This window comes from Dermacentor variabilis, chromosome 3, assembly GCF_050947875.1.
Source record: "Dermacentor variabilis isolate Ectoservices chromosome 3, ASM5094787v1, whole genome shotgun sequence".
Taxonomy (NCBI): domain Eukaryota; kingdom Metazoa; phylum Arthropoda; class Arachnida; order Ixodida; family Ixodidae; genus Dermacentor; species Dermacentor variabilis.
This window is the reverse complement of record NC_134570.1, coordinates 39,451,636-39,478,128: the sequence shown is the minus strand read 5'-3', so window position 1 is coordinate 39,478,128 and position 26,493 is coordinate 39,451,636. Positions and strand designations below refer to the sequence as shown.

The window sequence follows — 26,493 nt, the reverse complement described above, 5'->3', positions numbered from 1 at the left end:
AACCTAAGTAAGTTTACCTTAAGGCCATCAGACCTCCTGCTTTTACCCTCGTGTTTTTTGTGACGTTTTATTCTTTGTTTCTTTCTTGTGCTCTTTAAGGGCAAAGGGACCACTGGGGACTACTTTTATTTAGAGAGTGACTGCTTATCTCACGTTTCACATTATTTTTTAGAGTTCTTGTACTATCGGAAAGGGTAAAAAGTTCTCGCATGTGCCGTATATCCTCGATCTTGATGATTACCGTTGTTGGAAAATATAAGCCATAAACGGTGTATAATTTTAGAGTGCATGTTTAACTTCACGTGAGAGGTAGTTATTACCCTTACTCCCTCCTAGATTGAGTGCGCAAACTTTTCTCATGGAGTGTTCACTTATGCTTCAGCCTAAGGAGTAGCGGTATTATCCGTTAATGACATTAGGGGATGCAGTCAGTCTCGCGAGACTTCGCGTGACTTGCGAGTGGTCGCGTCGGCGTCTGTAGGCGACCGCGTTCCTCGCATATTTCCGAGCATACTGTCTCGACAAAGTGTCAGAAATGTTGTGAAGTAAATGAACGACTTAATCGGGAAACTCTCGAAGATAGAATTAAACCTGCACACTAAAATTTATTCACCCTTTACGGCTTATCTTGTCCCACGATAGCACCCAGTCCACATCTAGTTTGTCTCACTCCTAACACTCTGCGCCCGCTACTTTTCAATCAGGGACACTACGGCGCGCTAAGACACACATGTCCTTCTGACCGGAAAGTTTCAGGCGCAGTCCTAGAGAAAATGCACGCAAGATCGATGATTATTATTTTGTGGGAAAAGATCAACCCCAAATAATGAAAATTCTTTTGGAACGTTGGACTAACAGTTGCTCCAACGAAAAGGGGTCATCAATACCTTTTTTTGCTCTCCCAATATAGACTCTATAAGAAGGTGTGTATTCTCCTGCATAGTGGGACAAGCAGTTAATTTCACGAAAGGAGACACCGGCACTTCCTTTGTCCTAACAAGATGAACCCTAAAGAGTGTATATTTCTAGCTGTTGTAACTAGCAGTTACTCAGGCTAAAAAGAGATCTCAATGTCTCCCTCTATCTTGTCAAAATAAAACCTAAATGGTGCAAAATTTTAGTGCGTGGGACTAGCGGTTACTTCCGCAAGGAGTCACAAGGACTCCTGCTGTTCTGCTAAGATAAGCTATAACGGATGTAAATTATTTTATAATGGGACAAGCAGTTACTCCTGCAAAAGAAGTCAATATATTACTCCCTTGATCTTGCCAAGACAAACCATAGGATATGTAAATTTCTTATATTTGGGATAAGCGTTTACTCCCGTGCAAAGTGGAGTCGCCTACACAACACTGGCCCTTATAAAGTCTGTCATGAAGCGCGAATGCAGATCGGTGCCGACGAGACGGTCCTTATATTCAATGTCATCTACACACCGCTGCATTTCAACGCGCGATCGCGTTGCAGCAGACACCGCGGCACTTATTCCCGGACGATCACTTTCGGCTATACTATCGCCTTCGCGCGACGTAGCGCTCAACCAGCCAATAAGCTCATCTGGTTTTGCGCAACCAGCCAATACGCTCGCACTGAGACTGATATCGCCGAAAGTGATCGTCTGAGAATACATACGTCCTCTGGAAAACCCACAATGGTAACGCGGTCGGCCAACTGCACTTGCAAGGGCTAGCAGCTCGAAACAGCGTAGTTGTGCGCGCCGTTTTTGTCTGTTGCTACAGGCCTGCTGGGGAAACGCGTGCTGTGGAATAATCTTAACGGGGTCCTGCAAGACTTTTCTAACAAATCATAGAACGGCCGGATTATTGAAGGACGTCGCCCCACGAATCTCATGCCGCAAATAATTTTTTTTTCACATCGTTCAAGTATAAGTGGAGCATAAGCCGGATAGCCGGCTTTCTCTCTCATTTCGTCTCCGCTAGCGTGCTGGAAGCTACGCAGCGGAGAAGACAAGAGGGCAAAGCCCTGGCCAAAAGCTGAGTGTCGTGGTGGCGAAAATGTCGAACGCGTGCTCGTCGCGGCACCCCGTGGCGGCCGCGGCAAACTATACTTTACGCAGCGCGCTGTTGCCATCTGGGAGGCCACGTGCAGCAGACGCAGCTACGTGCAGTGCACATATGAACTTATTTTCCCGCGTTTTTCTGATCGTAGACACATATTTTAGAGCGCAGTCGCCCGTTCCTGCGTCGGGAGTCGGCGTTCCCCGCATAACCAAACCAACGAGCGCAGCAGATGAAAGAGGGAGCGCGGAGCGCAGCGGGGGATGAAAACAGTGGCGAGAGCGAAGAGAGCGCGAGGAGGAAAGCGGAGGCGGAGCGTATGACGAAGGCGTGAGAAGAAAACCGTAGTGCCGCGCAAGACGCCCACTGCGGCGACGATGGCTGCGAGATGGCACCAGATTAGCGAGCGCCGCCTGAGAGGTCTGTATGTGGCGGCTGCTTTGAATAACGTCCACGCGTCGCCTACGCGCTGCTTCTCGCGATCTCCCGATTAGCGAGGAAGTTGGGCCACACTGCGTTCCATTTGCAACGTGCCGCACGAGACAGATAGTTCGTGCAGCACGTTGCTAACGGAGCGAAATGAAAACACGTATACAGCTGAGCTCAAATTTAACTTAATATTAGCAGTTATTATTACTGTGAACGTTCTCGCGATCACGAAATAAGCCAGTAACGTTGGTCAGCTAATTGATTTCGATCAACTTTCCATGACATTGCGGATGCGAGAGATAGCGTCTCTTCACTGCTTTTGACACGATGTTGTAAATTTCATGCGGCATGCAGCGCAATAATATTTGGATCACATGTTCATAGGAGTATTGTTAACAGATCGGCAATGTTCTTTACTATGTCCAAAAAGTGTCTTGGGGCCACTCTAAACATTAAGCAGGGTAGTGGTAAAAGTTTAGTTAGTGTACGGAGTATGACCTATGCTGTTTATACTGTGTCAACACTTACCATTGTTTTCTGTTGAGGCGCCTTCACAAGCAGACGTACTTGCAATAGTGTCCTTGTTCTTGATCTCGTTCTCTAATCAGTGACCCTTCCCCACTACAGCGGTATTGGCCAAGAAGAAGGCGCGGAGAGAGAGAGAAAAAAAATACATATTTGAATATACGTGATAAAAAACGAGCAATTTTGAAAAGGAACAATGCGCTAAATTGTGAACCGAAATGCATAGTGTAATAAATTAAGAGCTCGCTTAGTTGCCACTGATGCCGTGTTCTAAATGACTGACCTTCTTTGCCCTCTTAGCTGGCGCGTGCCCAGGACACGGGTTTGTTCATGTCTTCAACTTACGACACCACGCGGGCGGGAGTATTACGACGGTTCTGAGGTGCATTGCTTCCGCTTCTTGATTTTTTGAAAAAAGTTGATCCTTGGGTATAGAGGTATTACTGGTGGCCCAGCTTGCCCACCTAATGAATAGACAACATAGCACGGCAGTGTCCAGAAGTTCGCGTCTCAGAGGCGACAGCGAATTTATTAGCCAAGGAAGCCACAAATGAGAGAAACTCTTATGAACGCTTATGAACGACAAGCTTTGTTACTTCGGATCCAGAACAGTTTTTTTTCTTCCCTTAGAAAGTACCATAGCTACAGCTGAGTAAGTGACCATTCAAAAAGGGCGCAATCGTGAAATTCACTGCATTTACTGTTGACGCAAAGATGGTGCTTTATGTAGACGAACGATTTGGACAAGGGTATATCCTCTACCACACTTAATAAAATACTTACGCTAATGATTCTTTCTCTCTTTATTTTTATAGCTTAATCTGCTCTAAAATAATGGAAATGAAAACAAAATAGTGAGTATTACGTGTCGGCATTTAATGAACTCTTCATAATACACCGTTCTATGTAATGAGCATGTCGCAAAGCCATAGCAATTTAACCTAAAGAATATGCTGAGGCAGCTTTGTACGTAAAGAACAGAAGGGATAAACAGAAAGCGAAGGAAAGAAAGGAACGACTCCTGTGCTAGTTAGAAGACGAAGTGCACTGTCAGCGACTAATAATTGATTTCTCTTCTCCAGGTTATCGGTTATTGTGAGCTTGGCTTGGATCATCAGGATGGAGGCCGGGAGTTCTTTTACTGCCTCTGTCAGCGGCGTCAGCTAATGAGGGAAGAAATAGAACTTTGGTATTTGTTATTTTTTTTCTTTTCATCCCTGGACTATAGTGCAATGGTGGACGCCACGGGCAGAGAACGCGCGTTCTACTCGTTTGTTAGATCGAATCGGTGATCACAAAGCACTGGAAGAGGCCCCAGATTTCCGGACTGAAATCTTCGTTGGCCGAATTCGTAATCTCTCATACGCGATGCTCCAAGAGAAGAAGCTGAAGAAAAAAAAAAGGAAGGAAGAGAGAAATCGAAGCAATTGTCAGTGCTCTCGGGTGTAATGGCAGCAATCTGTACTCAGCTCTTTTTCGGGGATACCACATTCGGTCCGAGATCGTTGCCTGACTAAACTAGAGGAAGCAGATGTATGAAATTATAGTTGATTAGAGGAACGCATAGTTAACTGGATGAATGAAATGAATATCACGCCGATCCAACTACGTTAGATTCATGTCACATAAAGTTGAGTGTATTTGCATAAAGTGGTTCGCTTCTAAGAAGCGCCACGCCCTACGTTACGTTATGAATGAGAAAAAAGCAGTTGCGAAAGGGGTGGGCCTGAAAATATGCAACTACAGGTGTAGGCGAAAGGTACTTATTGCTATCAAATTAGAAAACACACACTCAGCATGAGCTGGCGCACGCTAATGCTCTTTTTCACCGACTTGCACTTAACGGGTTGCAGATTGTAAAAATGCAGTTAATTTCTCGTTTTCTTTTTCGCTTGCTGTCCTTCACTGACACCGCAGCGCCGTAGTTATCGCTGGTATAGGTCACACAGCACGACCAATGATAAGAATGGAAGAACTTAAAGTAAAATAGATTGTTACAAAATGCCGTCCTGTACAGCGCACTGTCTCTCTTCGCAGAGGCTTCTCACGCTGTATTGCGCATCTGCTGACGCACAGCATTCATTACCTGCCGTTCCAAGCGTTAATTCGCTTATGCAGCACATATGTCGTGGAAGCATTCGGCAGGTTTTATCGGTGAAGTGCAATGTTTTCGTGTACGAACGATTTATGCAATAGCACTTCAGCGCTAGGCGAGACGGGTCGAGCAAATGTGGCTGCTTAGCCAGGGTGATGATCCTTTGCCCTGTTCATGCATGGCACTTGAGCTACGCCGACCGATGCCTTCCTAGGCATGGCATTTATGTTATTTGTGCGCGTAATCTTGGTTTTATCCGTTCGCTTCAGTAAGAATTCATCGCACAACAGCACTTGATAGCACTTGATAGTTTGAAACATAACCGGCATTTAAACGCATTGACTATGAAAGCTTTAAGCTATTCCATATCGACTTGATCCGCCCGTTCAAAAATTAGGTTATATTATATAACAGCGAGATTGGAGTGACTGGGATGAAATAATGTTTGTGCCTTGCGCTTTTTGTGCAAAAAGTTCCTTCATTTCAAGCGAAGCCTGGATTGGCTCACAAGTTTCGGTGGGCGTTTGGTCACGCAAAAATCCAGCTGCTCCCAGAGCTGAGCAGCTGAGTGAAAGGACAGTTTGATGAGTTGACAGTTGCGCCGGCGCCGGAGCGTGAGTCATTAGCAAGGATTCCAGCTGCATAGGTGCGCGCTCACGCCGCGCGCCCTAGCAATCAGAGCCGTTCCGCTTCTACCGGGGAGGCAAAGGGCAGGAAAATGTTTCGCGTGCTCTGCGCCGTCTTCGTTTCCGTTCAGTTCATTTTCGGAAAACGGATGGGACAGCCACACGTTGTGCGTTCCCCTTAGGAACTGGCAGCGTTCGACGAGCGACAGCGAGAACTCGTCTGTGAAAGGGCTCGCCGTCGGCGCGCCTATCCAGCCGTTAAGGCTTAAATATAGTCCCACGTAGCATGAACGCGCGCACACGTTACGTCACGTTAGCGAGAGCAAGAGCGTATATAGTTCGACCGATGGTTCGGAGCACTGGCACCGCCAACGTAACAGGACGTGGCTAACGCTATGGGACGCATCCGGCTCTAACGACGCTCGCCCGCGCGCCGATAAAGTCGGACTATAAACGCGCCTTTAGAGCAGCTTGAGCCCAGGCAATCCGACAGCAACGAGATCCCGAGCTGAGGGAGTGGGAGGCCGAAGAAATCCTACACCGTTACAGGTGGGTTACTTAACCGTGGCGAAGGTCAGGTGCACGCAGGACAAGCTTCGCTTACCGCCATTTTCCTGTAGGGGAAGGGTTCGTAATATTTTCTTTTTTTAAAAATTTTTGGTTTTCCTACATTAAACGAACTCCAAAGGGTCTAGGCTGAAGCGGCTTAGGGCACCTGGCTAAGGGTCCTGAACTCTATACAAGATGTCAAAACAAGATTGAAAATGTTAAATTTTCTGCTGAAACACGCTTCAACACTGTGCCATCTTCGCACAAAATGTAAATCACTTTTCACCTGTTTTTCATTTACTAACTACGGAATTTACTTGACTTCGTGACTTTGTGCAGTGGCTGGGCTGTAAACGTTTACGAAGCCTGAAAGAGAGACAATGGTAACAACGTCAATATCTATTGTACCATGTAGCGAGCTCATTGACGATCTCTGTTAATATAGATGCTACAAGAAAAGCAAATACAAGACGCATGAGTTTGAAGATTTATTGCATGGGAGCTGTAATGTCCGATGTGGCGTGTATTCCCTCTTTGAAGTGAACAAAAGAAGACGCTTTCCTTTACTGTCAACAGTTTACGAGAAGCAGGCACGGGGGCACATAGAAGCTCAATGAAGGTCGTGTTCATTCTCCGTTCCAGTTTCTGGAAAATCTGAGCGGAGGCAATTTCCGCGAACAACGTTTATTTTTCTGAGATAGCGAGACGCTGCCGATTTGCTCCATTGAGACGCCTCACTTCTCCGACGGCAGTGGTCGGATGATTTACGGTGCTTCGGTTTCCTACCACGCGTGGAGAAAATTGCGATGTGTCCCGGCTTTCATCCTGGCCATTAGCGTTGATGACAGCTTTTTTCTCCGTAAAGCTTGCTCCGTTCGGAGGTATTGGCCATCGGCGCTTGCTGCAACAAACAGCAATCTGTGTCTCGGCCGATGCTGGTGTTTGTCTTTCCGGTTATAAGCATGAGTTATGGAAGGGGTGTCTGCGAAATGAGCGCGAGTATACGAGAGTTCTGAAAAAATATATTTCGTTACAAATTCACTTAAAAATGACGCTCGATGACATCGCGGAGAAGGGTGGGCGGAATGCACAAAAATTATTACCGGGTACCGGTACCGTTCTGTGAGTACCTTGCATCTGCTGATCGCTGTGGATGTTGCAGAGGGCTTTTATTGCGATAGCAATTAAACTACCGATAAATTTTCGCTGCCGCCCTGAAGTTTCGTATGAGGTCCAAGTGGTGGTGGTGATAAACTTTATTGAAAGGGGGAAGGGTAAAGAGGGACGTGGCTGAGGGTTAGGGCTCAAGTAAGGCCCTGGGCCTGCTTGGCCTTTTCCGCCCAGTCCACCAGTTCAAGTTGTCGGCCGACGTCCCCGGAACTGTCCAAACGTGATAAGATCGTGTCCCGCGCACCGTATGCTGTGGGTGTGAGGGAAAGTGTGCGAGGGTAAACCGGGATGGATGGTGGCTTGATGCGCACCGTCCTGCAGCGCGCTTAATGTTGGAGGTCACGTGAGCAAGCGCTGGCAAATGAATGGGGGGGGGGGGAGGGCGTGGAGCGCACGCGGTAATGTGAGCAAGCAAGCGCTCAGGGGGTGGGGGAGGATTGCAGGTGGGCCTACGTCTCCTCCTCTAGCCCAGCCATGGCTGTCCGCGTCGCCTTGTCTTGGAGGTAACCAGTGGCGGGTACAAAGTTCGGCCAGCCGAGATGGCTGGTCGCCTCATTTGCGCTGTCCTCTCTTGCGCCTAGTGTTGGTAATCGTATACGTATTGAAGCGAGAGCCAGCGCGACGAATTCGTTCCCCGAGGCCGGCACTTTTCCCGACGCCAACGTTATGACATTAGACATTGGACCAACTAGCAGGACATACAATAAAGTTATTTCCTCCTCCTGTTCCAAAGCGAACGTTTTATCACAGATGATGCGCACTCTGACGGTGCCAAAATTTGTTTAAATGACTGGTCTTCCGACAAAAATTTGTACGGCATTGGAGTGAAAGTACTCATCTGCGCCTCATTTACAGTTTAGCTTAAAACGATGCACCTATCACCTATCTCCTCACCTGCACCTATCATATCGCCTGCACCTATCAGCCATACCCATCACGGCAGCTTAGTCGTGCCGTACCACATATGGCGGTGCCTAAATTGAGGTGAGGGAGGAATGCGGAAACACTTGTTGCCGTGCTTTAGGACCATGGTAAGAAACCCCAGATGGTCAACATTAATCTGGAGCCTTTCCTTACAGTGTCCCCAATAAGGCGCTGTGCAGCCTCGGGATGTTAAACGCCGCAATTTAATTTTAATTAGTGGTCACGGTCATTTGAATTAAAATAGAGCGAGCATACATAAGTACATAATCCATTGCGCGGTAACTTCGCTTGTCTGCTGCTTCCCTTTGCGGCTCTCCACTTTTTAAGACCCAACCTTTGCATGTTTATGTGCATCATGACAGCAGGAATATTTCGTGCGGTAAATATGAGTATAACAGCAACAAAAAAAGTTCAGTTTTACCCAAGACCAATGAGATCTGCGTGAAAATGCGATGATTTCAGTAGTTTCCCTTCCTTTTGGGCATTCTTAGTGGTGAAATGTATACACGCAGCTTCGGCAGTAGTGAAAGCATGGTATAGGAGCTATTTTATAGCAATAGATTTCAGTGGACAGATTATGCCTTTTGTTTGCTGCGTACAGCGCAGATGGCACCGAGAAACGTGTGCTCACTAATCATCGCGTCTCCTTCATTCTCACCCGTTCTAGAATTACGGATCCTGAAGTTCTATCGGCGCCCCATTACTACGTCTGATCTGATTACGCGCAGCATGCGTCCTCAGTCACGTATTGCTAATCGCGTAACACGCACGCACGCACGCACCCCCCCCACCCGCCTACACCCCCCCCCCCCACACACACGCACGCACGCACACGCGCGCACGCACTCACGAACGCACGAACGCACGCCACAGCGGTGGCCTACCGAGCTCAAATCCCGGTGCCTCCGGAAACCCACATGTTTCTATGTAATGGGTAGTGATGTTCCCTCACCTCGTAGTCGGCTCTCGTAGGGGTTCACGTCTCGAATAGGGGGCCCAACAGAGATTTAAGAGAAAACACAGACGCACACACATTGCGGTCTGTATAGATTAGCCGATATCGTCATTGTCTTCCGACGCACATTTTACCACACCACAACGAGCATGGCACACTTCCATGAAAAAAAAAAAGAACGACATTCTGCGCACAATCCATCGAAGACCACCGCGTGGTTCACGTTCGCAAGTAAAAAAGGCCAGCGTCGCCACATTTTCATCACGCAGTTTACCACACGTCGATGTTCTCGGGCACACAATACTGCTAATCTGGCTGGCGAGAGAATTTTGGAGATTCAGGTAAAAAAGCAAAAGAAAGAAAGAAAGAAAGAAAGAAAGAAAGAAAGGCACGCGTCCACGTGGCGCCTACCTACACCAAGCACTGCTCGACTGCCCCGCTCAGAGAGCCGGCGGCGGCTGTTTTGCCAACCAAGGTCACTGCACGTGCGCCGGTGACGCCACGCTGTGACGTCGCCGGCGCGGTGTGACGTACCCCAGGAGAGGGCTATCGTGGAAGGCACTTACGAAGAAGTTTCGTGTTTATGTACGAACACTGAGATCTAGTACGTCCCATATGTTGAAGGCGACAACATCACCTGAAATCTAGTTGGATTACCAGAGCGCTAACTGTTGTTGTCCTTTGTGTAGAACCTGCAACATTCGCAACCTTGACAAATAATGGGCGTATGCCAGGGATTCGCTATTAATATGGCTGAGACTGCAGCCAATTAAGGTGCGAGAAAGATTAACTGCCGTAAATTGAAAATGCGTCATGGGAATATTAGCGTCATCATCAACATCGTGAGGTATTTTAACCGCAGCATGAAAATGAAGTCCACGTAATAGTCGCAAATTTTTATGTTCTTTTTTTAAATATGTTAACTGAGCGTACAATCACCTGATTCTTGTTCCATCCCTCATTGTGGATATGTGCCGTCTTTTAAAGGAGCATCATCCTCAACAGTGCGTTTTGGTTTCATGGATCTGATAGCGTCGTATGCTGCGCACGTATACTGCCACACAAACTCCACGTATCGCTATTGCTACGGTAAAAAAAAAAAGAGTGCTAATGCTGATCGGGAGTAGCAGTATAATATAGGAAAGACGCAAAGGCACGCGCGAGGGCCTCCACTGCAGTCATAGGTCCACAGCAAGAACGAATGATTACGAAGGTGCCTCTGCTTCGGCTGTCGTCGCCCTTTTCCAGTACGATAGCGCGCGCAATCTTGCCACCATTTATTTTATTACCTGTCCTTTTGCTGTCTCTCTTTATTTGCTTTCCGGCTCGCACGGACCAGTAGCGTAAGAGGTATCGATGCAGCACAAAAGAAAAGTAGACAAGTCAGTTGCGCTGATTGAGGCCTTCGATTTTCTCGGGAAAGCCCTTTGCCTGTAGCGCCCGGCGCTCAGATACGTCTCTACGTATCTGTGCTTGTTTTTATTTTGGGTGCACTATACCTTCCCGGTCATAACCACCATGTGTGCCTCTATTACCTCTATTGCCTCCATTATCTTCCCCTTCTGCCCCCGTTCCCTCCCCCCCTCCACCCCATTTCACCTTATTTCTGGTCTTTTGCCGCCGTTCCTATACCGGAAGGTGTGTGCATTAGGGCAAGAGCCCCTGAGCGTGGCAGTTAGGTTCGATAACGAAACCTCTTTCAGTAGATCTATGGTGGCAGCCGGTGGGTGATTGGTCACTCGAGAGATCTTGGAGGCGTCGCAGCCTGCCTATCTCTCCTGTTATGGCACCCCTCCTCTTATTTGCTCACTGCATGCTGAGTTCCTGTCCGCTGGCACAAGAACTTGCAGAACAGTTTAACGAGGTGAGGTGGTACCAGTAATTTGAACGGAAATGTACGCAGGAGAAGTAGTTGCTAAGGGGTGCCGGATAGCGATATTTATCGGCGGACATTCTAGCCGTCTAGATGAAGGCGGTCAGCTAAACTATTCTGACGGAGCACGACAACCATTAGCACTTCATGTTACCAGGTAGTTTCCATTCCATGGAATGACAAGGCATAGCGCTGTTTAGCTTCGATGGCCTAATGAAAGCTCAAGCAGTACGAGAAAATGGCTAAAAAATTTTGTCTACCTGTGGAAATTGAGTCACCTGCCTGGCAGCCTGTGTTAATAGGAGGCATCAGTTCGCGAAACTCATCAGTGATATTTCTTTATTAAAATACGTGTAAAACGCAACTATGGATACTTTCTGAGCTGACTTCAATGACATTTGTCGCCTTTAGAGTAAAACGGGAATTATGTCGATTGTGGGCAGCGGACTTTCTTTTAGGAACCCATAGCTTTTACAAAAATTGTCGAAAAATGGTACGTTTCAGAGAAGATGAAAAGCCAAGGTTAAGAATCCGTGACTTTCATGATGGAAGAAGGCGCTACTAAATCGGAGACTTAGCAACACGCCAACATGCCCACCTGACAGATATTTTAAATCCGTAACTGTGCACCGAAAGCTGATCTCGCGGTTTTGTAAACTGCATCTGTTGGACCATCTAAAGCGGACCAATGTTTGAAGCTTGCGTTGTATGTTAAGAATGGTTACGGGGGTTTTGCAAAAAGTCCTGCTTATATATTGTTGGCATGTTTCAGAGCGTCGTATAATGCATCGAGTTTGCCCGTTTAAGATTAATAATAAGCGCAGTTCATGAAATTGTGATATCGTAGCTGATGCCTGAGCTTTAGGAAATTGATCCACATTCAAGAATTCGTGTAAAAGCATTGTTGGCCTGTATAAAAAATCTAATTTCTACAGTCAGTAGATTTAGAATGCATTTTTTAAATGTTTAACGACTCTATTCGTGGCCGCGTGGTATTGAACCCTCGGCGTCGTTATCAGCAGCAGAACGTCTAAGCCCTTAAGGCACTGCGGCGGCTTTACCCGTTCCTTAACTTTGAACATGTTGACCTACAAATGGTACCATGCGAGCAGGAAAACGAAGGTGAACTAATCAGCAGTATATTTAGAGAAGGTTACTTTCCATGTGGGAAAGGGAAAGAAAGTCTGGACAGACAACAGCTACACTAGATGAGCAGCGAACAAACTAAGCAATGCTCAAATAATCTGATCGCCACGAGGTCCACGATCAGCGAAGATTATGGCGATGGCGTTATCGATACGTGTGCCATGACAGGCCCTGTGCAACTGAACGTCAGTGACGGCAGTGAGGCGCTTGCTTTTGACGTGAAAATAAGGGCGCGCGGCTTCAAAGATGATCCAGAGCTGGGAAGTGAAGCATCGCTCCCTGATTAGGTGCGCGACCGAAGTGCAGCGTAAACACGACGACCGAGGTGGTATATGAAGGTAAGCAAACGACGCGAGACCTTTGTGCTCTGCGAGGGCTCGTTCAGACTCCAGCTGTACTATATGATGTTGTGCGCAGTCTCTTCAGCTAGTTGGATAACTCTGGCTATAGTTGGCCGGTTTCTTGGCTGGTTAGTTGTGTGGACGGTTGGTTGTTCTGCAGTGAAACGGCGCAATCCACTCTGGGTGTCGACCGTGAACCGGCCGGTATATATGGGTTCGAAAGAATAAATTCTTTGAATTGAAACCAAGTTAGCAACTGAAGATTGTGAAATCAAAGGCTAACTGGTGCGTATATGAAGTCTCGTAGCTAATCGTTACAGTATATAAACATGCGAATATAATAGATTCCTGCCCTCCTCACCCGCCGCGGTAGCTTAGTGGTTGTGGCGTTGACCAACTGAGAACGAAGCCGGGGGTTCGGATCCCACCCCATGGCGGCCGCATTTCGACGGGGGTGAGTTAACGCAACAAAAAATGTCATGTACTGAGATTTAGGTGGACGCTACTGCAGGTAGTCAAAGCGCATCCGGAGTTCCTCTATATATGGCGTGCCTGATAAACAGACCTAGTTTTTGAACGAAAAATCCAGTCAGAAACACAAAGGACAAGGGGAGAGGTTCACACCACAACGACTGGACTATCAACTGAGGTTTATTAGAATCGGTGTAGTCGCAGCAAGGCCAGCAGAGCCTTGCTGAGACTACACCGATTCTAATAATTTCCTCTTGTCCTTTGTGTTTTTGACTGGTCTTTTCGTTCAAGTATGTACCAACTGACCCAGATTTCAACCCTTCTGCAGATCTGGTTTTGCCACGTAAAACCCCAGAATTTTTTTTCTTGCACATTTCCCCCGCTTCGAATTCCTCAGTCCTTCCACTCGCCGTGGTGGATCACTAAATGTGCTTGTGTGTTACTGAACATGACGTCACAGGATCGAACCCCAGCTACAGCTGGTGCACTTAAATCGAGGTGGAGTAAGCGTCGTGTCGCTCATCATTGTTTGAATAACCACAAAAAACAGCAGCAGCGAAAAGTCGAAGGAAGAGGCAAAGAAAGCTTCGCTTTAAAATATGCAAGTCACTGTGTGAGACAATATACGCACTTTGCTGACACGCACATTACGATGATTCGTTTCTTGAACAGCAAGCATAACCCGAAATTGAGATAAAAAAAGAAGAAAGGAACTACCTTGTGAATGAGACACGAATCACGAACACGCGCGTTTTGAACGATGCGGCATGTGTGTTTTTCACCTCTAAACTTTTATTTAGCTCCCATCGGCCAGCGCGCAATTTCGAGGCTGCCCATAGCCTTCGGAGTCTACTACGCGGCTCGAAATACGGCAGCAGCACAAAATGCGGACGATTGCCGCCTTTCAGCGAAGGCGCCTCGGCATTTGCCGACAGCGTGAGCTTGCTGCTGCTGCTGCTGCTGCAGCAAATCGAGCGTGCAGTGCGCGTGGCCTTTCTCCTTCCGGGTTTTCTTCCCAGTGCAGCCCGCGGAACTCTCGCGCGCTTCTAAAGACGAGTTCCAAGAAGAAGCGACGAAATGCGAAACTGCCTTTCACGGGCAGTTTCCCTCAAACCGGAGAGAGGAAGTGCAACGAGCTTGAAGGACGCAAAGAGACGCTGGAAAGAGACGCCCCTAGGTCGATTTCTCTTAGTCTTGTCTTAGTGTGCTGCGATACATAGTGGTTTAGAGTTTGTGATCCTCATATCCCATGTAGTACTCCGGAGATCGAAAGTCGAGGCACCTGCGACTCGACGCTACTTGTTCTGGTACACCTGTTGAGGAGGAACAGAAATAACTTTGGCAAAAAATTGGAGAGAATTGCGCTATGTGCTTATTGGTTCACCTTGGCAAAGGGAGCTATATTGAAAAAAAAGAAAAGAAAACAAGCGAAAAGAAAGAAATCGCGATTAAGCTGGAGGACCACATTTAAGACACGTGCACAAGCCTGCACTTATCGAAAATTTTATATCTATTGGCAAGCCGAACTATAATGCCTTTCACCACCTATACACGTCTAATACCGGGTGAAATACACGCTGCTTCAACAACAACGCATAGAAAACGCTTAAAAGGACCAAAACCGCAAATAAATCAGAAGCATCTCTGATGTAATGAAAATATGCGTAAGCGGACTTTTCTTGGCGCTGTGTTGATAAACAACTTCATTTCCTGCATATGCGGTGACGTTTCTAAATTTCTAAATTGATTAAGTGACAACCTTCCGTGTTGCTTATATATATTGAAAATGATGATATGAAGGTCGCACTGTGCTGCAGGCAAACGAGCCGGCTCGGTAGTCTTGGCGTCGTCGATTATTTTTCTGTTCGAGATGCTTCGCTCTTTACTCTGACCGATGAATCAGGTGCAGGTTTTGAGCAGGACAGAAATAGGCGCGAAAATTAGCTGCTACTATATGTTAATTTATGGGTAATTGAGACAGCAAGGCCCTTCCTTGGGCTGCAAAGATCCGCCTTTGCATTGTGAGCAGCTTGCGTCACTTTAAGTAATGGATAATCGATACCTCGGCTTTGATACTCCGCCGATGTCCTCCTATATGCACAGAAGAGCGCTCGCATGCGTACTATATACGCATTTGTTACTGCTAATACACTCCTATTCATGGGGAAGAAAAAGGGACCGAAAAATGAAAAGACGCCAGGAAGGAAATTGCGTTTTCGAGCGCATCACGGTTCTCTTTTGACCGAACCGTGCGCATTTTTACCTTCTTTTCTCTGCGTGTGATTCTCTTCGCTGACTTTTGTTGTTGCGGGTTCGTTTGACAACTGCGACTGACTATTCCACGTCGCCGCGTTCAAGGGGCGTTAGGTGACAGCGCCACGCTCTGCTTGCGCGCGTCTAATGTAGAGGGCGTGCGAGAGGCAGCAGAAGTGCAAAAAAAAAAAAAAAAGAACGATTAAGCGGCAAGGCACTTGCTCCCGACTTAAACACTTTGCATAGCGAATAATTGCCTCATTGTGCGGTCGTTCCTTGGACGACAGTGAATCTATACGCGTTCCTATAGCTTTGCGTATAGTTAGTGTCCTACATTATTGCATAGCGTGCTTCATATATAGCTGCACCCCGTCCCCTGCCTCCACCGATAGAAGTTGAAGATGTTGCTCGGGAGTCACGCATATACAGACGTAGTTTTGCGTTATCACCGTAAAGCGCAATGTCTTGCGGCCCTGTTGCTAGCGCGCAATGCTGCCACATTACGACGTATTTTCTATAGCTGTTCGTGCAGGAAACGGCGCAGCCTGTATCCGATGGCTACGCAAGCACCGTGTCACTTGGTAAAGACCGCGACGACGTGCGTCTATAGACCGATTCGCCCAAGAGTGCGTTTCGTCGACGTTGGTGCAGACCCACCAAGCTAAGGTTACACTGAGCCTTCCGGAGTGCAATAACTGATAATGCAAAAATGGGGGTAAGGCGTGCTGACACTGACAGAAGAGAAGTGGACAACACGGCGTTCATGTTGCCCGCTTCTCTTGTGTCCGTGTCTGCACGCCTTACCCTCTTTTTGGCATTATGAATCCTTACTAACTAGCTCGGCCTTTCTGTCGTTCTAGGCAATAATTGGCTTAGTTACAAGTGATTCAAAAATAAAGGTAACATGTTAAGCTCATGAACGCGAACATCAAGTGCAAACAACTGGCGGAAGGTAAGCTTTTTTAGTGCTTACGTAAGATTTAAGAAGAAACGAGTTTCGCCCTTTGCTCAACGGCAAGTGAAAGAGAACTGCCGCCTGCATTTTCGTAATTGCAAATTTACGCCTCGACAGCGAGCGTTAAAAAACACGAACGCAGCGTTCAACATGCTTTTGTTTTGTCGTGATCTTGAGGAAACGGTGTAATTTCTCCGCGCCCCATACATATTTTTTTTCCGAAGGTGGAAATTAGAGCCCGAGGCGCTTAGTTAACGCGTAAACGGCCAGACTCACATCGTGGCTCGGCTGCGAGCGTTGTTGCATCAGTGATGAAAGATGTGACGTTTTTTTTGTGGTGTTATATAGTAGTTTCACAGGGGTATTGCGTCCTGCCTGGATAAGTATTGCTCAGAACATTTCGCAAGCGTTCGGATCTCAGCAGAAGGAGCAACGTCCAAAGTTTGAGAGAAATTGCTACCCTGGAGACGACAGGTTTAGCTTTCGCAAGCGGTCTGAAGTCATAAGATTGCAAACTTGCCGCTGGTCGCATTGTACCGTGTCCCGCCTCACTCTATTATTATTATTATTATTATTATTATTATTATTATTATTATTATTATTATTCCTTTGAAACCTTGCCCGAACCCTTAATGCATCATCGTAGCACTCTCAAAAATTTCTCTAATACATGGAAGAAATATTCCTCTCTCGATGTTGCCATCTTGTACACCTAATACTTTCACGCTTGCCTTGTCGCCCGCAATTCTTTCGAAAACGTACGGTTTCTTCTCACGTGATTTTTTTTTCTAAAGTTTTCTCGCTGGCCTATTTTTTGGCAACGGTGGCTTACTTTTGCCTTCTCCGAAACGCAGGGTATAGAATGCTTCGCTGGTACACGTTGACGTCCTTACGATGACGATCTTAACCCAGAAAGCCAAAAGTATGAGTTTTATCACGTCCGGTTCGAGGCCTCGAAATTCCGATTTCAGCGAGTGAAACTTAACGCAAAGCCGCAGTTTAGCGCTTTCAGTTTCGATCGAGCGTGTTATCAGTATAGTGGGTAGCTCAGGAAGGCAATCACTACTAATTAACTATATGCAGCGCAGTGTTTTTCCGAATTAACATTTTATTGATTTCTTTTCGACGAATGATCTCTCCATGGCCAGATATCAAGACGTTGTTTTAATTTCCACTGATCTGGAACGGTGATTAGGCTTTGTAGGATTAAGGAAGCCTCTGGGAGCCTCTTTGGGTTTGACAGCACCACAGCTATGGCGACAAACGCTAATCTACGACGATTATCTGTCACGCAGACGCTCCTGTTGTCTTACCTCCTGCAACACAGCGAGGAAATTCCTGGTGGCGCCGAAGGAACCGCCGGTCCCGCGTCTTTTGTCCCCCACCGGCGAAATGCTGTTCGCCAACTGGCCGTGCCCTTCACCGTTTAGCGCGATGTACTCAGCGCGGCTGTTCTCCTGGCCAGTATTGCCGGCGCGTGAACCAAGAGATGGGTGGGCCGTCGACAATCCGGGGGAAAAAACTTCATGCCCCTTGTCCACTCTATTCCTTGTGCGTCACCGCCTGTACAGCCAGAACACTCGCTCTCTACAGCACCATCGGGACATCGCAACAATCCCAAGTGCACGGCTGCACTAAGTCTGTTCCCGCCCTGGACCGCGCATGTCCTCATGGTACCGGCCGCACCTAATCGAGAGGCATCTTCGCCCTTTCCGCGCCTCTGCCTTATAAAGCCGATCGGATCCTGCGCGGCCTTGCCTGTGTTTGACAGCACCACAGCTATGGCGACAAACGCTTACCTACGACACTTGTTTGTCACGCAGGTAAACTACCACTATTCCTTATTTACGCCTGGACGTACTCGCTATGCTGCTTTATTGGTGCTGCCAAGCTCAAGCTGTTGTTTCGCAGTTATTTTTCAACTGTTTTCGTGTTCTTCGGCAAGTACTAATTTTATGCGGTGACATCGAGCCCCGGCCCTAGCACCCGCAGCGATGAAGCACCAAATGATTTAATGGAACCACTTAACGAATTCCGTACTGGCCAAGCATCATTACTAAATGCATGAAGTCGATCAAGCAAAAATTATCTCAGGGCGACAAATCCTTTGATGACATAAAAGAAAAAAAACGACTAACTAAGATACAAGAAGATAGCTCGGCACTTGTCACGGTAAAGAATGAAGTCGATGAGCTCAGAACGCTCGTCGAACAGAGTGCAAATAAGATTGCGTCCATTCAGGCTAAACTTGACGATTCTGAAGATAGGACGCAAAGATCAAATCCTGTCTTCTTTGGATGGAGAGATACTGAAAACGAAACGTGGACTGCGTCCGAAACCTCAGTAATTCAGCACTGCAGTACACAACAGCCCCATTGAACATTTAGACATAGAAAGAACCCACAGGTTAGGTCGCTTTATTAGTAACAGAAATAGACATATGATTTTTAAGTCCGCCTATCTTAAAGTAAAAGAGCGCGTGTTGTCGTGCGCTAAAAAACTAAAAGCAACTGAATACCAAATCTCGGAAGACTATTCTCCTAATACGCTAACTGCTAGAAGGTACCTAGTTCAGTTTGCCAAAGCACAACAGAGACCCTTCCAACTGCGCTAGGACAAATTACTAATCGGAAGTACAACTTACACGTACGACCATAGTTCTGAAAAGGTAGTAGCTCGATCACAGGGTTTCTAGCATCCGACCGTCACAATAACCGTCACAACAAGTACCTTTCATTTCTCTACACCAATATCGGCAGTATTCTTCCGAGACTTAATGCCCTCCATAGCCTGCTGAGTACAACGTCAACGAACATCGCCATTCTTACTGAAACTTGGCTTAGCCCATCCATTAAAAATGCGGAAATTCTTTCACATTTCCAAAATTTTTCTATATTTCGACGCGACAGAGCACATGAAAGGGGTGGCGGCGTACTCATACGTGCTTATGGAAGTCTTCACTGTGCAGAAATAACGATAACAACACCTTTAGAAATTGTCTTTGTGACAAGCAACGCTTCCCGCCCAGCTGTTGTTATCGGTGCACGCTATCGTCCACCCGACGCAGACCGCTCTTTCGTACATGACTTTCATGACTGCTTCACTCGGTAACAAGGCTTCATCCGCAATCTCCAATCATGCTGTTCGGCGATTTGAACTTCCCTGCCATCTATTGGTCCAACATAGCTGGAACAGCCTCAAAAACACTGTTGAAAGTCATTTCATTAACACATGTCTTACGTTTGGCTCAACACAAATCGTCAGTAACTCTACGTGGCGCGGCGACGTCTTCTAACATAGTAGACCTTATAGTACACAGTATATAACATAGTAGACCTTACTTTGCACTTCGATAATGTTTCGCCACTATAACGCATTTTCCCGGCCTTAGCGATCATTCAGTGCTACATAGCTCATTCTAATGTGGCCTTCGCTAAAACTATTACGCTTTACGACAAAGGCAACTATACTGATATGAATTGCAAAATTTGCCAGCTTGCTCGTTACTGGTTTTTCAGAACGTTCCGCTGAAACTAACTGGCTCATTTTCAAAAATAAAATACATGAACTGATAAAAACTTACATACCTACTATCACTATAACCGAAAAGCATTCATAACCGTGGTTCAACACTGCACTAAAGCGATGCAACAATAAAAAGAAACGGCTCTACCGCGCTGGTAGACATTCTGACTCTGAGTGCGCAAGGCATAAATACTACACCGCTGAAAAAACATACCTATCGCTTGCTGGTACAACAAAACGCTTTTTTTTTTCGACTACTTTACCAAACATTCTGCGTGATAACTCTCAACAATTCTGGAATATTATAAATCCAAAGCCTTTGCAATAACTTGCACTGTGTGACGAGCAAAATAAGCCTATTCCTGATGATGAAACCTTAATCGTGTATTTTCTTCCATGTTTACTAATGAACCCAAAGGTGAACTTCCTGAATTCCCATATTCAAATTATCACACCATGCGGGTAATCACTTTTAGTTCTGATGGCATCAGAAAATGTATTGATGATTTGAAGCTGTCATGTTCACCTGACATCGATGGTATCAATTCCAAAGCCTTAAAAATACTAAATATTACTACTAAAATTTACTACTAATAAATACTAAATAGCTAGCGAGACCTGTTGTCATATTTTTCAGCAGTCTTTGTCATCCGGAGTGGTGCCGGATGACTGTAAAGTGGGTAAGGTTATACAAGTCCCCGAAAAACGTCCATTATTACGTAGTAGTTACCGCCCAATTTCTCTAACCAATGTCTGTTCGAAGTTAATGGAACATGTACTTTACTCTCACATTGCTACATTCCCAACGTCAGTCAGTTTCTTCAGCCCTAACCAACAAGGCTTCCGCAAAGGTCTATCTTGTGATAGCCAATTAGCTCTATTTATATATGACATAAGCTCTAACCTTGATCAAAACATCCCAGTTGACGTTTGACAGGCGTTTGACAAAGTTCCGCATCGACAGCTTCTCCTAAAACTTTCTCGCTTGCACCTTAACCCTCTTGTATCAGACTGGATACGTAATTTCTTAACTAGCAGACAACAGTTTGTGTAAGCTAACAACGGCTCCGCCTCTAAAAGCTCCGTTCTTTCCGGAGTACCCCCGGCATAGTCATTGGACCCCTTCTCTTCCTTATATATATTAATGATTTACCCGCTAAACTTTCTTCTAACATTCGCCTTTTTGCTGACGATTGTGTCAAACATCGCCCAATCCTTACTACCACCGACAACCGCACATTACAAGATGGTCTTGACAAAGTTACCATTTGGAGCAACATGTGGCTAATGTCACTGAATACTACGAAGACTTTGCTAGTACCTTTTAATCGGCCGAAGCATCACCATACCCCGACGTACGTTCTCTGCAACTCGGAAACATAATCTGTGGAGTCATGCAAGTACCTTGGCCTTACACTTTCAAGTAACCTTTCTTGGTCTTCTCATATTACGAACATCTCTAACGAAGGCAGTCGCGCGCTTGGTTACTTCCGCCGCAACTTGCGCTTAGTACCCCAATCCTTAAAAATACTAACTTATCAAACTTTTGCAAGACCTAAGCTAGAATAGGCATGCTCTATTTGGGACCCACACCAAACAGGCCTTTCCAACACTGTATAGAAGCAGTTCAAAATCGTGCAGCTCGTTTTATTTATTCTGATTATTCATAACACACTAGTGTGTCTCAGCTAAAATTAAATGCAGGTGTTTCCAAACTACAACATCTAAGGTATCATGTTTTTAGACTGTTGTCTCCACCACAAATTTAATCACTCTGCTCCCAGTACTTCAGCCATCATTTCAACGCACCGTCAATCTTGCCGATTACGTCACGAAAATTCTGTGTACCCTCCGCCTGCCCGAACCACTGCGCATCTTCATTGCTTTTTTTTTTTTGTGAAGACTGCCCGGGATTGGAATGACCTTTCCACCGACGCCGTGCACCACTCCAGTCCACATCATTTCAAAGCTGCCATGGAATCCACATTTCACTGAAGTGATCACCCATCCCTCATGTAATACCCCGCACCGGGGCCTTTGAGTTATTAATAATAACTATAATAATATGCAAAAAAAGAAGAAGAGAAATCTTTTGTGCGAAGAAGTCAGTCTGCGTTGCCGGTAAGGAATGTAAATGAGTAAATTCAGAGCGCGGACTACTGGGACACAAGCTAAGGCACAAGAAAAGACAGAACGTGTCCCAGTAGTTCGCGCTGTAAATTTAACTATGCTTCCACGCCAACTCGCCCATCTTTCACTTTTGACCTAAATGAGCAACCCCGAATATCTGCGAATCACGAGGCATCTGTAAGTCGAGCAAAAACTGAAGCATTATTCATAAAATGTAATATTTCTAGCGCGGCACAGGGGACACAGCAAAAGAATACAGAGAGCCGAAAACGCGGTTTCAGGAAGGAGAGGCGGTGATGTATGTAAAATGTCCCACAGCTTAACACGCGTGAAATGCAACAGTCTATCAGACAGCCTATGTTTATGATCCGTCCAGCGTCACCGCAATAAAATGCGAGGTACGAAACTTCTAAAGCAATGAAATGGTGATGTGCCCGAATAAGAGATAAATAGATAAAGGAAGCGCTCCAATAAAATTAATACGTAGTTGTAGAAATAATCACGCGCAGGCTTTCTGGATAGGTTGACTGTGTCGCCACATTATTCACATGTTCACTTCAACAGCGTCGTTTTATGTACACTAGCCCACCCCATCCAACTCTGAAAACAATTTATGTCGGTTACACGAGAATATAGCCTTTCTAAGTCAGGTACGTGGAGCAGCTGTTTCTCATTAGTAGCAGACGGGTAGCGACAATTAGGCATGATCGATCAAGGTAATGAGAACCATTTACACTGTATTTACAAGCAAGGTCGCTTGGTATTGACCGCGCCCATCATTGCCACTTGTTGCATTTCGTACAGGAATGCTTAATGAAAGGACCGTAATCATGCGTCTTCCAGCAACAAGACCCGTTTGTGGTGAAGGTAACTACAACGCAATTATTCGGCTGCCTCTTTTGGACACGCAATGCGCGCTAAAATTACGAGGTGCGATGTCAGAAGGGTGATGACAAACGTGTGCATCTGGTGTCAGCGCATGCGATCGCAGAGAGCAGCGTTGGTGTAGAACGACAGGTGGGTTAACCAGAGAGTCCTGGTTGAATAACCTGATGGTAAAACGGGATAAAGGGACAGAAAGAGAATAGAAGCTCTCGAATAAGCGCAAAGCGCGTACACAATCCATTAGTAACAGGTAGCAATCTCAAGGTCTCCATTATGTGGATCAATGTTGATGTGGGATGTATAGAAAACGGTGCGGTTACGCTTTCCTTGAAATTTGAAAATCCAAGTTTCTGAGCCCGTACTCACTAAGGTCTTACGCTGAAATTGTTCGTGAGAGCAACCGACAGCCAATCACGATGCCCGACATATTATTAACCCAGGAGGCCAGCCAATGGCAAACAACACTTCCGAACGAAACGCTTTGCGAATACGGCCCTGTTTTCGTTTTTTCTCCCTTTCTCGTATTTTGAAGGCATCGCTTTAACACTGAGAGCACGTTCCTTCTCGTGCTTGTAGGGCCACGCACGCAAGCCCAGGTAAATTCAGGCAAACATGACTTTTTAAAAAGCTCTCACGTAGAAAGCGGCGCGCGATGTTTGTACAAACGAAGCCCACCTGTACTTGAAATGTCAAGTACACGCACAATTATACTTTCTTTCGCTGCAACGTTCGAAAGTCGAACGACTTCGGTTTCGCCCTGCACACTTCAATCTGGACAGCAGGACGAGAAGCTGCGTCTGACGTGCTAGTACGGTGGTCAGATAGTTCTAGGCAGCTGCAACACTGTATCTGCTTGCAAGATAGTAATATATTTCTACATGGCTCTTTGTTTGCTTCGAGAAAGAAGGCCCGTCACACGTAGGCCGGGAAATCTAACGTAATAGCATGCTTATACTGTCCGGAAATTTGACCTTCCCACCTTTCAGCGAAAAGGTGCGCACCCGCATACGCTACACGACAGCTTTTCGTATGCGACCCAGCATAGTCTCGCTATTTCGCGTGCTGCATGCCTAAGTTGAGCAGGAATTCTCGAAGATGGAAGGGCCGAGGCAGAAGAGAGGCTCTCGAGGTTCACGTTAGGTCCAATACCTCGTTTCGTTTCCTAACTCAGAGCGAAGTAGGGTGCGTTTGGAGGAAAGCGGGTTTTTACGCAACGCCTTTCTCTCGAGGCTAAGAGCTCGATTTTACGACGGAGCGTCTGCGACCTGAAGCTGCCCGCAAAACCCTACTTTGGCGAGCGCGCCAGCGGTAGTAACGCCGTAGGAAGTACGGTTTTATCGCACGGCTACTTTGACTAAAAGCGGCCACGTTCCCGAAACGTTTCCCGAAAGAAACAGACATGTCATGCGCAATCGCTGGCGGTGCACATTTGACCATTCTACGTTTCGTGCTCGTCTGTGTTGCATTTGTCTTTTTCAACAAAAGTAGTAGTAGTAGTAGTAGTAGTAGTAGTAGTAGTAGTAGTAGTAGTAGTAGTAGTAGTAGTAGTAGTAGTAGTAGTAGCAGCAGCAGGAGCAGCATTAGTAGTAGTAGTAGCAGCAGCAGCAGCAGCAGTAGTAGTAGTAGTAGTAGTAGTAGTAGTAGTAGTAGTAGTAGTAGTAGTAGTAGTAGTAGTAGTAGTAGTAGTAGTAGTAATTGTTGTTCCCTGTTAGCCTGGTGTCAGTGATAGCCACCCTGAGAAACAGAGGCCTCCCATGCTGTCAGCGCACTTCGTCAACTTCTTAGTGGACAGTGATCTCATACACTGTCTCTGAGTGTCAGTTCCGTGCTTGTTCGTGTGCCAGTTCATTGTTATGCATCACGATTATTTTGCTTGTGTGCAAGGTTGGATGTTTTAATGTCGGTTCAGTGTTATTAGATGACCACCGATGCCTATGGTAATCAGGACGTCGAACGCATGTAGATGTAACTGAACGAATGAAGCTGGCTTCACCCTTCAAGAGCTCCTATTGAGGAGAAGCCACATTGCATGCTTTGAACGAATAAACTGGTCAGTCTTTATTTCCACGCTTCCCCTTTATGCAGTGCCTATCTTCTCCCCTTTTACGCAGACGGGAGTCGTGCTCCTTTGAGAGGCGGTTCGTAGCGTCTTAAGGACGCTACGAACTAAGGTAATGCTATTGCTAAGGTAATGTAGTACGCCAGTGAACAGGCAAAAGAAAGCACGAGAGGCACTTTTAAAACACGATCCGAGTTCAAAATGTTTCGCCTTGCGCTTAAAGGAAAAAGAAAAACAATGTTAGCAAATGTCGGCATCACACCATTACACACCGCGCGCAGGTTAAGCAGTATATTCGGGAGCACAACATAGCTCCCCTTTCTTCTTATTTTGATCTATTGAATTGCAAATAAGCATTTCACAAGGAACCCGCATGGTCGTGCGGTCTCGCTTTCAAGAATTCCCTCTCAACCACGCACTAAGCATTAGAAAGAGCATTTACATAAAGTGTAAGCTTCATTTTTAAATTGTTGGAAAGGGTGTAGCGAGAAATTTATTGTATCTTATGGAACCAAAGTTTTCAACGATTTGACCCCTCCTCGACGAATAAGAACTGCTAGGAAATTCAAACTGGTGTGTAAGACGGTGTGTATAGCTAGCCCTATGGCTAGTTCTAGTATTAACACATAAATAATCCAGAAAAGGGCTCAATTAGTAGAGCATCACACACGTAATGCGAACACGTGGGACCGTTCCCCACCTGCGGCAAGCTGTTGTTTCATCCACTTTTAACTTCATTACTTTATCATTTCTTTAATTCAATTAGTAAGTGCAAGTAATTCACCCTCTGTTGTCCTTGGTGTCTGTTGGCTTCTTATGATTTTGTCACGAGCGCTGTTATGATCCACGGCTGCCGCGCAGACAACGAGGCGGAAGAAAGAAGAGAACGACGAGAGCCAAGCTGCCTCGGGACCGTTCAAAATGCGCCTATCAACCAGATTCACCCGGTTCTGCATTAAACACCTCGTGTGTAACATTTGGTGGAGGTGGGGGGTAACTCCCACGACCTACAACGGAGCCATCAGCATAAGAACTACGCTGAAGCCGTCGCCTCGCCGGACTTTCGCCGTCGCGCTCAATCATGGCCACAAAGCAAAATATCCTCACCAGCAGAGCCTTGGCAAGCCCAGTCCCTATCCAGCACTACCGAGAGCCACGCACGTTCTCGGCGAAGGCAGAGGAAGATGTGGATGAGTGGCTAACCCATTACGAAAGGGTAAGCCAATACAATAACTGGAACGCTGCCAGTCAGCTTAGGAACGTTGTTTGCTTCTTGGCCGGCACGGCGTTCGTATGGTATGACAACCACGCGGACATGCTACCTACGTGGACGCGCTTCGTTGAAGAGATCAAGAAGTGTTTCGGTGACTCGGACGCAAAGAAGAAACGTGCAAAATTCACATTAGCCCGGGAGCTCAGGTACCCGGCGAGACCTGCACTACCTATATCGAAGAAATTTTGAAGCTGTGCCGAACCGTCAACCCTCAAATGACAGAGGAAGATAAAGTGGGGCACGTCGTAAAAGGAATAGCGGAAGACGTGTGAAACTTCCTCATTGGTAAAG

The 26,493-nt window shown here is 46.4% G+C and overlaps 1 protein-coding gene across 1 annotated transcript in view; it reads right to left on the bottom strand.

Moving 5' to 3' along the window:
• Nucleotides 1–17,943, bottom strand: part of LOC142575443 (uncharacterized) — a 28,395-nt gene extending 10,452 nt beyond the window's left edge. The window contains exons 1-2 of the mRNA XM_075684820.1: nt 17,644–17,943; nt 2,976–3,068 (exon numbers count right to left, since the gene is read on the bottom strand). Of these exons, the coding sequence (XP_075540935.1) occupies nt 2,976–2,978 (3 nt within the window). The 5' untranslated portion in view covers nt 2,979–3,068; nt 17,644–17,943. The remainder of the gene's footprint in view (nt 1–2,975; nt 3,069–17,643) is intronic.
• Nucleotides 17,944–26,493: the final 8,550 nt, after the last annotated feature.